Source organism: Grammomys surdaster, unplaced genomic scaffold, assembly GCF_004785775.1.
Source record: "Grammomys surdaster isolate TR1022 unplaced genomic scaffold, NIH_TR_1.0 145, whole genome shotgun sequence".
Lineage (NCBI taxonomy): Eukaryota > Metazoa > Chordata > Mammalia > Rodentia > Muridae > Grammomys > Grammomys surdaster.
The window spans coordinates 820,203-834,319 of record NW_021604603.1 but is presented as its reverse complement, the minus strand read 5'-3'; the positions used below and the strand labels follow the sequence as shown (position 1 = coordinate 834,319).

Sequence of the window (14,117 nt, the reverse complement as noted above, 5' to 3'; positions counted from 1 at the left end):
CTTCTTCTCTAAATGATTTTCAATAGAAGCTGAAGGCACAAGCCAACCCAAATCAGATTCCATCTAAGTTGACATCTGGAACCAATCCTTCTAGCCCCATTACTATCAACCACAGTAGGAGAGGGCAAGGCGTATGTTTACTTAATTAGCAGTCGGTTGGTCCATGATTTTCCATGACCCTCTCAGAACCCAAGGAGTGAAGAAAATAACATTTGTGCCTCTATAAACTTCTTATGGCATCCTTGGGTCTACTTTCTCCTGGACTTCAGATCCTTGGCCTGCATCTAAGCTGGGAGAACCTCAGGCTGGCTTAGAGACAAAGCCTTCTGTGGCTGACAAGTGGATCATGGTGACTGGGCCTGTTGATCAGTTGATCACCTAGTCTGTGAGCTCCAAGGATATATTTTCCTATACATTACTCCCCTTCGCATGAGTAGTTAAAAAGCTATGGGATGATTCTTCAGTTCTTACCTTTACCTGTAAAGTTAAATATCAAATCACCACAGGTTCTGGACCAATGAAAGTGGGAGAAGTGTAGTGGTCCCAGGTCCCTGATCCCCAGTCTCTACCCAGGGAGCAGAGACCAAAGAGTGTGGTTCATTAGAACACACACAGAAACTCTTTCTTCTAGTCTCAGCCCTTACCCCTTGTGTTGTTTATGTGATATTTATTAGTGGCCTTTGAAAACATCACACAGGTAATCAGGAACATTTGTGCCACTGTCCCTGCCCTTGGGCCAGGAGCATCAAGGAGCATTGTCATTGACCTAGCTCCTGACTTCCCTCTTTAGGAAGAAAGATACTATCACAGTGAGCTAAGGCAGTGAAAAGTAAGCCCCCAAATCTAGGAGAGTAGACAAGAAACCAGGACCATTAGGATGGAGCACCAGCCTGCTTAGCTATTCCACAGATATGAAAAAGTACATTTCAGACCACCTACCAGTCCCCAGACTGGATTCTGGTTGCCTAGGCCTACTGCTGGGACCTTGGGCCTCAGGTGTTGATAGCGTTGGCCATGTTGTCAGGGCCAGGGGCACAGGAAGGGAGAAGCATGGGATCTCAGGCCTACATAGAACCTCAGAAAGTATCATTCCTTTACCATGGTGCAGATTTGAAAGTGGGAAGTGCAGACCAACAGCTCCAGATCCTGTGGGACCAGAATGAAATGCAGATTCTCTAGACAGATTTGTGACTCAGAAAAGCTTAGAGTAGGATAAACAATGCGCGCTTGTTAGCAAGCCCTCCAGGGCTCCCTGCAGTTTAAATACTGATGCTTTGATGCCTTAATCGTTGCACAGGAATGAACTTCACCCTGGGATGGTCTTTAGGCCCAGAAAACAGTAAGGAATTATTTCCTCTTTCTTTCTTTCTTTCTTTCTTTCTTTTCTTTTCTTTTCTTTTCTTATCTTTTCTTTTCTTTTTTTTCTTTAAAAACAAAAAAGATCCCTTTTGATGTTCTACCAGAGTATTCTCTGGAAGTTAAGAGCCCTCCTTAGAACTGGTTTGTTGCCTAGTCTTTAAGGGGCTTCTTAGATGCGTACTGGGCAGGGAGAGGCAGGCTCTATATGTGGTGCTTACAGGCCTGCCTGCCTGGAAGGGTATGCTTGATGTTTCCTACTGCCAGAAGAGAAAACTTAAGTCAGGGTCAGAAGGTTTTTTCTGCTCTTCAAGAATGTCTATCTCCTCCCTGAGCCAGAAGATAAGAGAAGAAACATATCCATAGCAACTTCTAGCTATTCTCAGGTCTCTGCCTTGGATGATTTAAGAGAAGATAAAATTTTTAAGGACTAGGCTGAGCTTTCATCCACTGGCTTCCAGTAAAGTCCACTCTCCAGCAGATCCTTTACCTTTGCTCTGGTTCCACTCATCCTCCACTCACTTCCTACTCTCTCATCAGTGCCTAGGCCAGTGAATCATGAGGTGCCCTAGGGGCATCAAGTGAAAGGAAGAAGGAAAGGAGGTCACACTTAGTGAGCACCCCTCTTGCCAAAGCCTTCACTAAATTACACCGGTGACGCCTCACACACCTCTGTATCTGTTTTAAAAGTAACTACAGCAAATGTCGCTATCAAATATAAGAGCTGGTTTTCAGGTCCAGTTGTCCCTTGCTACAAAAAACAGGACCATTCTTCCCTTCTGCCTTGCTCCCTCCCTAAACATCAGGAGTGAGTTCATGAAGAGAATTGACCTCTGAGTAGTTGAGTTGTGTTTTCTAAAGAGTTTGCTTGTAACTCCAAAGCCTTCTTTTTCTCTCAGGGCAGTCCAAGTCTCAAGTAGTGACAATTGGTTTGGAGAACAGAAGCTAAACTAGAGAATCAGAGATCTTTTATTCTTAGCAGTTGGTGGCTGTGTACTTAGAGTCTAGCAAGCAATTGGTTTGATATAATAAAGGGGAGGAAAATTTTAGGAGCAAACAGTGATGTCCTGGTTACCACTCTTCTGTTTCAGTGACAGCACCCATGGAGAGACTACCTCTGCTGAAGACTCCACCCAGGATGTTACAGCGGAGCACCACACAAGTGATGACGGTATGCTGTGGGCTGCTGGTCAGTAAGCAGGCATGGTAGTGTATATTGTGCATTAGACCAACTGTGCTGTTCAGTGGGCCCTAAGGGGAAGAAAGGAGTTTCTTGTCTCTCCCTTCCTTGGAGGGGCATTCTCAAGTAAGAGATTAAACCAGAGGTGAATAATGCACCTCTTGTAGTCCTTCAGCTTCCTTGCCCCACCTCTTAGCTCCCTATCTAGCCTGAATCCAGTAGATAGGAGCTCCTAATGCTGCCAGGTTACTGGAAACCAAAGCAAAGCTCATTTGAAAACATCAAGCCTGGGGAATAGAGACGATGGGTGCCAAGAACTCAGCAGAAGCCAAGTGAGGGGGGTGGGAATGAGGACACAGAAACCACACGCTTGCATGCCTGCCAACTGGAAAATGTGACCCCTTCCAAAGTACAGATTTGTGTGTGCTGAGCAGCCTGTGAGTGTGCATCCAGGGGTGGAATGCTCAGCTGTCATCCTTGAACCCCTCTAGAGTGCTCATGATTTATTAGAGTCTGTCCAGCCAGCACATTTTCCCGGCTTCCAACAGCTCCACACCTCTGTTTCTGGATCACTTGGTCTCTGGAAGACTCAGCAGTTGACAAGGGCCCTCAGAATTTTAAGGGCAGAAAAAGGAAATGGTACAGTCTACAGAGCTTTACCTGCACTCCTGCCTTGCTAGAAATCCTGCAATCTGGAGCCAGCTTTTGAAGGAGGGAGAGATAGGGCTTCTTGTTTAGATCCTGGTGTGAGAAGCATCAGGATGATCTATCTTTATGAGAGAAGTAGGTGTAATGAGAGAGTTCAGTATTCGCTAGAGCTGCCTTGTTCTCACACTGTTAGAGGTTTATCTCTAGCAAGACTGGTGGGGCAGCTGAGAAAAACCAAGGTCACGGAGCCAATTGCTGTATTTGAGGCTGTAGAGAAGGAGACAGAGGTTCTGCAGTGGAATCTTCAGCCAGCCCATTTAGCGGCAGACTTGCCACCCAGGGCTTCATGGGCATGGGCTTGTTTTTAATCAGCCATCCTCCCTGCTGTGGTATTTACAACCTAATTGTTCTATGTTTTGGAGAGCCTTCTACTTGCTATCTAATCTCTACTGCAACTTAGAGTGGATCAATGATGACAGCAATGATCGCATGTCACATGAAGGTGCACATGTCAATGAATGTGCACATACCACAGTGCTGGGCACTAGTCTAAGGCTTTTCACAGTTGTAACTGACTCCTCATAACAACTTCATGAAGAGGAGGACTAGTCCTGTCGTCTTCATTTTATACATAAGAGAAGCCCATGCAGAATAAACATACATTGCACTTACAAGCCCTTTTTAACTTTGCAAGTTATTTTCATATGCATTTTCCATATACTGGTTTTAAACCACTTTATATATTTTATGTTCTTCTGGGTAGACTGAATAACACAAGAAATTACCTAAAATATGGTACAATTTGAATGTTAGGTTGCTGATGAATTTACTATATAATCAGAAAACTGCTTAAAAGTATAGTATGTTAGGCTGGGTATAGATGTCAGTGGTGGAGTGTGTATCTTTGAATGCCCACAGATGAACCCCTGAGTTCAATTCTCAGTACTGCCCAAAAGAAATAAAAATAAAGAATGGATGCTAGACAATTAGCATAAAACTCTGTGGAATCACAAAGACGTTATCAGGGAAAGCAGTGTCCCTGTGTGTTACTGCAGGCAGAGGGGGGGAGTTGGGCAGGGCAGACAATGCCAGGCTGTTAGAGCTTTATGGATCCTGTGTGGCTTATTTTTTTTTTCACTGAGTTATCCTCCCACCACTGTTAGTAAGCTTTTCACCCAGTTCTGAGTCTGTAGATCCCAGAAACATGTGCTTCACTCTTCCCCATCCTTCCCAGAATGTGAGCCCATTGAAGCCATTGCCAAGTTTGACTACATTGGCCGGACAGCCCGGGAACTCTCTTTCAAGAAGGGAGCATCCCTGCTGCTTTACCAGCGAGCTTCTGATGACTGGTGGGAAGGCCGGCACAATGGTATAGACGGACTCATCCCCCATCAGTACATCGTAGTCCAAGACACGTAAGTGGAACCCTGGCACATTTGAGGGAGGTCCCTGATGCTCTGTGGGAAGGAGACTAATTCCCAAAAAGGTCCTAAGGCTTCATGTTGCTTGGAGAACACCCTGCCCCTGCAACTCAGTGGAGAATTGTTTTGATCTCTCACTTTCTCTTCTCCCTTAAAATTGCCACTTGATCCATTTGTTTTAGAAGCATGCCAGCCAATATTTATATGTATGCTCATTGAATAATAGCATGGACTTTATAATTTGACCATGCATTTTTTCCTTTCTGGGAAGATTAGGCTGAGAAGACATTTTGCTTTTCTGTCTTAGGGTTACTATTGTTTTAATGAAACACTATGACTAATGCAAGTTGGCCAGGAAAGGGTTAAGTTGGCTTTCTGCCTCCATCACCTAAGGAAGTCAGGACTGGAACTTAAACAGGGCAGAAGCCTGGAGGCAGGAGCTGATACAAAGGCCATGGATTACTGGTTACTAGATTGTTCATCAAGGCTTGCTCAGCCTGCTTTCTTATAGAACCCAGAACCACCAGCGCCCAGGATGGCATCACCCACAGTGGACTGGACTCTCCCCTGTTAATCACTAATTAAGAAAATGCCCTATAGGTGGATCTTATGGAAGCATTGTCTCAATTGTGGGGGGAGGGGTAGTAGCCTTCCCAGTGCTAAGATTAAAGGCATGAGCCATCAGACTTAGCTTCTCTTTGTAAACCACTGTGTACACCCCAACCTGCTGAGCCATTGATAGTACTTTCCCACCTGCAAATGAAAATTGACAGGTTATTTTTTAGGAGAAATCTTTTTAGAAAGAAAAGGAAGTCTTGTGAAAGAAGCATGGAGGAAGAAGGATTTCAGAGAACAAGAAACACCAGAGTTGGCTCTAGAGGTCTTACTGGATAGCCTGTCTGTTGGTTCCCACCCTTTGAAGCAATGCCTCCTAGGCAGAAAGTAGCGAACCTTGTGGCTTACACATACCTGCCTTCCTTTGCCCTGCCTCAGCCCCACACCTCTCCAGGATACAACATTGTCACTGTTTTAGTCCTCCCCTTACTATTATCTTTTTAAAGGTTGATATCCTGAGTCTGCACCCTCCCAGCCTCTCCCGGGCTTGTTCTTCGGGGAAATCCTCCCTGTGTTGATAACATCTCAAACCTGGTGGCAGTCTATGCATGGACAGGACTCTCCCAAATTTAGCACTATGACTTCACTACGGGATAGAGAGAAGATGAACTGTGGGGGATGTACTTTTTCATCAGTAGCCAGAGAGGCCAGGAGAGCAATGGAGAGACCTGGGACCGTCTTGAATGCTCAGAGTGAGGCTACATGTGCTACGACAGTGTGGCCATGTGTCCACACCATGCCTCATCGCTGGCATCTCCCTCCAGAGCCACTTCAGAGCTGCCTGTCCTTACCAGAAGTGTTCAGAACCTCAGCAGATAACTGGACCTCACCTCCTTCTCCAGGAGGTGGTCCCATCGTGGCCACCCCACAAAAGCAGCATGGGCCCAAAGGCAGATGTTTTGAATCCACGTGTCCCCTAGACAAGCTTTTCTGAGGATTTGAGAATCAAATAGAACTCAGCGAACTATTTATTTATTTAAGTGACCCTCCAAAGGCCCTCAGGTTCCCTTGCCTCTGCTTACAAAGCTAGCCCCAGAAGGGGATTGCTGCTGCCTCCACACTGTGTGAGGTTATGTGTATGTCCAGAGGGGCCATCTTGCTGATTTAACACTGCTATTTGTGTTGTTTTCCCCTCTCCCTGCCTGCCTGTCCCTTCTGTCCCAGCGAAGACGGTGTCGTGGAGAGGTCCAGCCCCAAATCTGAGATTGAGGTCATGTCTGAGCCACCTGAAGAAAAGGTGACAGCCCGAACGGGGGCCAGCTGTCCCAGTGGGGGTCATGTAGCTGATATTTATCTTGCAAACATCAACAAGTAAGCGCTGCTTTCCATTTTCTGCTCCCCTAAATGATTCACTCACTCAGCCTCACCCCTAGCCTAACCCCACTCTGCTCTGTGCTGTACGCAGGGCTCCCAGCTCCCCCAGCCTAACAGTCTTCATGTGATGTTTGCTGCTGCAAGGTGTGTGGCCAGGCTGAGGAGAGGAGGCTTATGTGGGTCTGAGGGCAGGCCCCAGCCTCCAACTGTCTGTTATCATCCTGTGGTACTCTGTGTGTTCCACAGTGTCTGTCTGCCCAAACTTCCTGGCAGTCTTAGCCAAACTTTTCGTCAAAGCTTTGGTCACCTTTGCAACCTGGTTTTGTGCTGTCTCTTCTATTTCTTATCAGTGCCTTCACTTTTCCAATTCTTATTCAAATAGTATTTGGTATCTTCTTTGACCCTTGTCTGTCTGAAGATTCAGAGTCTCATATGTCTTCCACCAAGCTAGTGTCCCACCATGTGGGCTTACTTAGATGATATGTGTCTGTTTCTCCCCATCCTGGATTCATGGCCATGGAAAAGAGAAGAGCACTGAGCCCAAGGGAAGCTTTGTCCTGAGCTCCTGAATCATCCTGTGACTTCCCTTTGCTCCCTTTCACACTAGCAGAAACCACTTTTCATCTTTTCCTATTGCTTTAGCACTGTGTATTAGACTTCCCTAGCAGTCCGTCTGCAGATCCCGCCCACCCCCCCTGTCCGGCAGGCTTACTCTCACCCTAGCTTTCATTGTGGCCATTGGCATTATTCTGAGGTTCTAACTCCATCCACACCTGCTGGCTATCTAGAGGGATTCCTCGCTCGCCCGCCCATGAGCTGCCGCCTCCCCAAGAGGCACTCAGGCTATTGGAGAACTAATCTCATCTCAAGGGGCCAGACACCAAGTCCTACAGACCTCTTTCCGCCAGACCCTGAACTGTGGCCCAGTGCCTGGAGGATGACAAGCCCCGGGGCACTCCTGGTGACGTGGATTGGAGATGAAGTACAGTTTGTATTCCTCCTGACTTTGGAGGGGTGAAATGATTTGCACTTTGATACCTTGTTAACCATAGCCTCTGGACACTGAGACTGGAAGGAGAATAAAAGATGCTTATTGTTTTTAAACTGCATGAGGTTGCCAGATCTCTTGGCTTTTTTCCAACCAGACAATAGAGGGGGTTGGGGGCGTGGTCCTTTCCTATCTCTTTACCCTCAAGTTCATCGATTTACTCAGCTCACTTACTCAGAGTAGTCATCATTTAATTCAGACCACTAAACAAAGTGAGGATTTTATACTTCCCTCCAGTCTGCTAGGAGGGCAAGTTAATAAAAAGTAGCTGGCAGCGTGGGTTTTTGTTTTTTCAATATTTACAAGTCTGTGTTAATTCTGAGCCTACAATCACAAGGACATAAGCCTATTAAACCAGAAACCAAGACTGGATGTTGAAGGGGAAGTTAGGTGTTTATGTACACACATTTACTTTTGCTTTTATGGTGTTGAGGACAGAACTGAACAAGTCACATATCCAGACAGAGCACTCTGCTGCCGAGCTACAGCTTCATCCCTGGCTATTAAATTTTAAGTCAGTGTATATTTGGTGCCATATATTACAAAGGAACTAGAGAGAACAAAGGCTGAAAATAGTCAAAAGATAGACATCAGGTAGAGCATTGAGGTGGTTCCCTTGAACTGCTTGCTTGGTAGAATCAAGATCTTATGATGAGTTTCCTGGGGACAGACCATAACCAAACCATGTCAACCTTTCCTAGGCACCAGCCAATCAGTGCATGAGTGACAGACAGCCCCGGTATGCCTGGCCCTTAGGAGCGAGTGTGCCGTTCTGTCTTCCTGACTACCTCTACAGCAGTCTTCCCAAGCAACTTCAGTTTCCTGATTGCCTTAGAGAACTCTCTCCTCCTGGACCCTCTCACCTGGTTAACTCCTCCTCACCCTCCAAGACTCAGTCTAGACATTACTTATTTAGGGAAGCCTTCCTGACACCCTAAGTTCCTTGAGGCTGAAAGAAAATGCTCTCATTCTGCATTCTGAAATGGCTTGAATTGTTGGTGCTTGGGGCTATGCCTGGTTCCTCCTTCAGGCTAAGCTTGTAACCAGCATCTCTGTCTTCCTCATCTTCATGGCCCAAATAGAGCCTGGGATGACACACTACCACAGCCTCCTAAATCTGCCCTCTCAGCAGTTCTGACTTGTGAGTCAGCCATCCTTGAGTGGAAAAAGGAAATCAGCAGAGTTCTTAGGGTGTGGCATTTCAATTTAATTCCACATCCTATATTAGCCATCTGCGTTGTGCCAAGCACCGATGCTAGTTATTCAGAGCTTACAGTCTGGCAAGGCAAGACCATATGGAAGGCAACTGAGATGCAGTCACATGCAAGCACTGAGGGAATATGGGAGGAGGAATCTCTCCAGTCTGTTGTTGGAGGCACTAGTGTCTGGAAAACTTGACAGAGGAGGGCTTATTTCAGCAGGGCCCTCCTAGACTAAAGAGCATCCTTTTTCTTGTTGAAAATGGCTGCCTTCCAAGGCTAGTCCTACCTAGCAGACACATTCTTAAGAGTGGCTGCCGGACCCAGAAATAGAAAGCAGACCTCAGCTGTAAGCAGTACAAGGACTTACTTAAGGCTTCAGAGATGGCCCCAATCTTCAGTCCTACCCTTGCCATCCAGAGACCCCAGCTCAGCTCGTCTTCCTCAGTAGATACACAAGATCAGAGCTACCCAGCTGCTATCTGAACTAGCAGCTCGATAGCATCTAAGATGAGGTCTTTTAAAATCTGTTTCAAAAAAATGAAACTATCCAGCAGCGGACAATACCCATATGATTAGGATCCTACTACACCATATCATTTGAGAGCCTTTTGTGGTATAAAATAAACTGGCCCATTGCTGGGTGACATAGGATTTGCATAAATGCCCTTTCCACTGTAGGAGCAGGCACACAGTGAACCCTCCGTCTGTGCCAAAAAGCAGTTCCTTGAAAAATCTTTTCCATGTCTATGAATAAGGAACAGCCTCTTGTTAGAGCCCAGATGATGACAGGCTCACTACAGATAGTTGAGCAAACCCCTCTGGAAGTGTTAACTCCTGTTACCAGCAGTTCTCCCCTCCTTGGTGATGGTGAGACTTCGTACCTGGGGCTTTGGGTTTCTGTTCAGGCAGGCAATGGAATGGGTCTTTTCGTGAATCTTTCTCCCACTAGAAACTTTCTCTTAAACAGGCATTTTTTTCTGACAGCTTCTTACATGTTTAGAACTCAAAGCTCACAACCACCGAGTAAGTATCCATTTCACTCTGCCCAGGTTGGGGGTTGGAAGGGAACAGATCCATAGAGAAAGCAAGAGAAAGAAATACTGAAGAGTTAGGGGATTCTATTTGACTCTCTTTAGAAGTCCCAGGTGCCAGCCTCTGCCCTCTGTCACAGTCCTAGCTCCCTTAGAGCTGGGGCTCCCTGATCAGATGCCATTTCTGTTTGTTGAAGGCAAAGGAAGCGTCCAGAATCTGGGAGCATCAGAAAAGCATTTCGGAGTGACAGCCATGGGCTGGGCAGTTCTCTGACTGACTCCTCCTCCCCGGGGGTGGGGGCTAGCTGCCGTCCATCTTCCCAGCCCATCATGAGCCAGAATCTCCCCAAGGAAGGGCCAGATAAGTGTTCCATCAGCGGCCATGGCAGCCTCAACTCTATCAGCCGCCACTCATCCTTGAAGAACCGGATGGACAGTCCACAGATCCGGAAGACCGCCACAGCAGGAAGGTCAAAAAGCTTCAATAACCACCGGCCCATGGACCCTGAAGTCATTGCACAGGTAACGGGGCCCTGAACAACTAAGTGATAGTTTACACTGGTCATTTCCCCTCAGCAGCCTCGGCTAATCCACAGAACTTAAAATAGACTAATGTCTGTACATTCTATAGAGAGTACTGCAAGTGTCATACAGTGAACCTGCCAGGACAGCTTACTGAGCAATCTGCCGAGTCCTATCTCCCCAGTAAGAATCTGAAAGTAGAATCAGTCTTACTAAGGTAAGGTCTGGGGTGATAGCGCAGTGGATAAGAATACTTGCTATAGAAGCAAGATGAACTGAATTCAAATCCGTAGCACTCACATAAAAGCCTAGCACAGCCATGTATGTCTGTGACTTCAGTGCTGGGGATTAGGAGCAGGCAGCCAGCTTAGCCAAAACAACAAGCTTCAGATTCAGTGAGAGACTCTGTTTCAAGTAAGATAAGGTCAAGAGCAATTGAGGAGGGCACCTGACACCTTCCTCTGACCTCTGCACATAGGACACATGGATAGAGGGGTGGGTAGGTAGATAGTAGACAGATGATTAAAAACCCAATAGTAGACTTTAGTGAAGCTGAGACTCAAATATAGTCCAAGTCACATTTACATATTTCTCTGCCCATCCCTGTCACCCCACTTCCTGAAGCTGATCTCAATGCTTGTGGGTAGATCTGCCATCTGATTCTTTCATAAAGACCCCGAAGTATTCATGTTGTTTGAAGCCCAGGTACTAGAAAGGCCTCTAGCCCAGGGGTCCAGGTAACAGTGCAGGTGAGCTCCCAGATTGCAGGACTTTCCTTTTCATCTGCACTACACTGATGATTCTGTGTTTTCCATGAAATATTAGAAGCCCTACTCGACTTCTAAACATCCAACTGGGGCCACTCCAAGCAGTTCTCTCAGACGTCTCTCCCAGCTATATAATTTTCACTAGAACAGGTAGGAACTAAGGGCTTGGTTTTGTCCTTTTCCTCACCTCATCTTCTGAGGTGATAGGAAAGGGCAGTGGAGGCTCTTTATGGTCTCTGTTGGTTGCATTACTGCTCTGCTTAAGGAGGTGTACCTGGTGAGGACAGAGTTAAGCCCTGGGCCTGTGATGTCTTGCTTTGCCAGCCTTCTATTCTGTTTAAGCTCCTGACAGCAGTCTGCCTTGTACCATGGGAATCCTCCTTGATCCTCTTTTGGCCAGCCATTAATCAAAGTGTTAGAAACTACAAACATACTAGCTACATAACAGGACAGGGCCAGGAGATAAGAGTTCTTTCTGAGCGTTCTAAAAGGTTCGAGAAGTCTGGTGTTTAGCTCAGTGATGCAAGCTCAGAATGCTTATCTAGCATGCAGAGGCTCCTGGGTCCCATCCCTGGGATTCCAGGAAGAAAAAGGGAGAGTAATGAATGCCATAAGGAGTAGTGAAAATGAGTCTCTATCATCCATAGCAAACATAGATCGTGTCATAGGACTGAAAGCCCTGAGTGGGAAATCTGAGGCTAACTTGAAACTTAGTATGTTTGAAAGAATTCTTGATCCCAAAGAGGAGTCCTGTGGTGGGTTTGAAACACAATATTAAACACAAGTTTGCAGCGGGGCTATGGAAGCTGGGTGCTTACATACAGTGGTTCTTTGGCTCTGCCTTGAGCCCCTGGGCTAGGACTGCTTTTTTCCTAAAATCTGCAGTGTCCACTGATTTGTAGATGCTAACTTACCTATGTGGGCTTTGGCTCCCTCTTTTGGCCACTCTGGGTTCTCTTTCATGGTGCTGGGCAGAAGGAACCAGCTTCACACTTGGTGCACACTTGGAAGAGATGGGAAATTGAAGCATTGTTCTGACCAATCTTCAAGGACTTGGCTCTTGAACCTTCCGTAGCTCGTGTGGAGGAAGGAAGAAATAACCCCCTTAACCATTGACCTTGAAGTCAAGAAAATAAAGATCATACTTGATCTCTACCACTTTGTAAAATGTGTTCACTATGTATGCTTTCAAACATACACAGAAATAACAGAGAATTATATAATGAATCCACATGTACTCATGACCTTTCCTCTCTCCATTTAACTGTAATTTCATCCAGAAATGTTTTAGCACCTGTCACAAAAACCAAGGGCGCGAGTTGAAAAGACTCAGCTAATATTTTCCCTTAGTTGTTAGACTTAATACATTTATGCAATGTATTTTAACCACGTCCTCCACTACTCCCTACCTCCAGCTGCTCCTACCGCCTCCCACTTGACTTCCTTCCCAACCTCATGTCTTCCTTTTGTTACTGTTGTGAGCACCCTCCCCCAGTCCAGTATATACTGGACTAATACTTCCCCTGTGTATTGGAAGTCTAATACTTCCCGTATATGCAAAAGTCTAGGGCCACCTTCTGGGGCATGGTCAACCTACCAGGAGCCCCATTCCCAACACTGAGTGACTCTTCCTCAGCAACCATCAACTGCCAATAAATAGCTCCTCCGATGGGAGTGTGGCCTGAGAGGGCCCCTGCCCCAGTTTCTGCTGGCATTTTGGCTGGCTTGATCTTGTACAGGTAACCACAATGGGTATGCGTTGATGTGTGCAACAGCCTTGTCATATACAAAAGTCACCAGTTACTCTTTCTAAATTCCTGATGATGACAATCTCTCTGTCCCCTTTCTCCACATCCTCGACTCTCATGTGGCCCAGGACTTTGGCCAAGTGAAATAAGGCATTTTATTGCTGGTTTCATGGCTTGGCCTATTTGGGTGAAATAGGATCCTTGGGGACATCTGTCTGGGTTTGTCTTACTTCTTCCTTTTTCCTGTTTTGCAGGATATTGAAGCAACAATGAACTCTGCCCTGAACGAGCTTCAAGAGCTAGAGCGGCAGAGCAGTGCTAAGCACACACCCGATGTGGTTCTGGACACCTTGGAACCCCTTAAGACCTCCCCAGTGGTAGCCCCCACATCAGAGCCCTCCAGCCCCCTGCACACCCAGCTCCTCAAGGACCCTGAGCCTGCCTTCCAGCGTAGCGCTAGTACTGCTGGGGACATTGCCTGCGCCTTCCGGCCTGTCAAATCTGTCAAGATGGCTGCTCCAGTCAAACCACCAGCCACTCGGCCCAAGCCAAGTGTCTTCCCCAAGACAAATGCTACTAGCCCTGGTGTCACCTCATCTGCTTCCCCACAGTCCACTGACAAGTCTTGTACTGTCTAAAGGGATGACAATGATTCTAGACAAGGAGACTGGCCGTTTTAAATCTTCCTATTTAACTAGCTTGGGGACTCAGTTGAAAATTAGGTTCTAAGTTGTTCTTACAGGAGTTAGCCTTCCCATTACCCAGACCTTGAGAATGAAGCCCTTGTTACTGCTTTTCCCTTTCTGGTCTTTCCCTCCACCCTTTGCTTCCCTCTGTTGTTGGAATCCAACCAGCTCCAGTACATACTATTATTAGGTTAGCCAGTGACAGGTTTTCCATTATTGGGTTGCTGTGATATCTGCCAAGGCAAGACATGGGGACCCAGGTCTAAGTCTCTGTCCCTTCAGACCATAGAGGATACCTTGACCAGAGTTTGGCTGCAGCCAATCAGCTCTCAGTGACATCTTCTGTTTCAGTACTGATTTAAAAAAATCGTATATAGCCCTGTTTTCATTTTATATAAATATATATATATTTGTGTGTGTGTGTGTGTGCATGCACATGCGCATGCACACCCATATACACACACAGGTTTTTCTGGTCTCTGGTTTAGCCTCTCCTGGTCATGGACCACTCTTTATTGTGGTGGCAGTTCACACAGAAGCCACCAGGAGTCTCTGTTCTCATCACACACTTTGTTCTGT

At 46.4% G+C, this 14,117-nt stretch overlaps 1 protein-coding gene across 4 annotated transcripts in view; it reads left to right on the top strand.

Moving 5' to 3' along the window:
* Srgap2 (SLIT-ROBO Rho GTPase activating protein 2) overlaps positions 1–13,914 on the top strand; it is a 225,118-nt gene extending 211,204 nt beyond the window's left edge. For 3 of the 4 annotated variants that reach the window (XM_028764589.1, XM_028764587.1, XM_028764588.1), the window contains exons 19-23: positions 2,448–2,527; positions 4,419–4,599; positions 6,385–6,531; positions 10,013–10,337; positions 13,107–13,914. In XM_028764589.1, the coding sequence (XP_028620422.1) occupies positions 2,448–2,527; positions 4,419–4,599; positions 6,385–6,531; positions 10,013–10,337; positions 13,107–13,490 (1,117 nt within the window). In that variant the 3' untranslated portion in view covers positions 13,491–13,914. Of the gene's footprint in view, positions 1–2,447; positions 2,528–4,418; positions 4,600–6,384; positions 6,532–7,322; positions 7,644–10,012; positions 10,338–13,106 lie in introns of those variants that run through there. The other variant, XM_028764590.1, reaches the window with a different exon arrangement.
* The last annotated feature ends 203 nt before the right edge of the window (positions 13,915–14,117 follow it).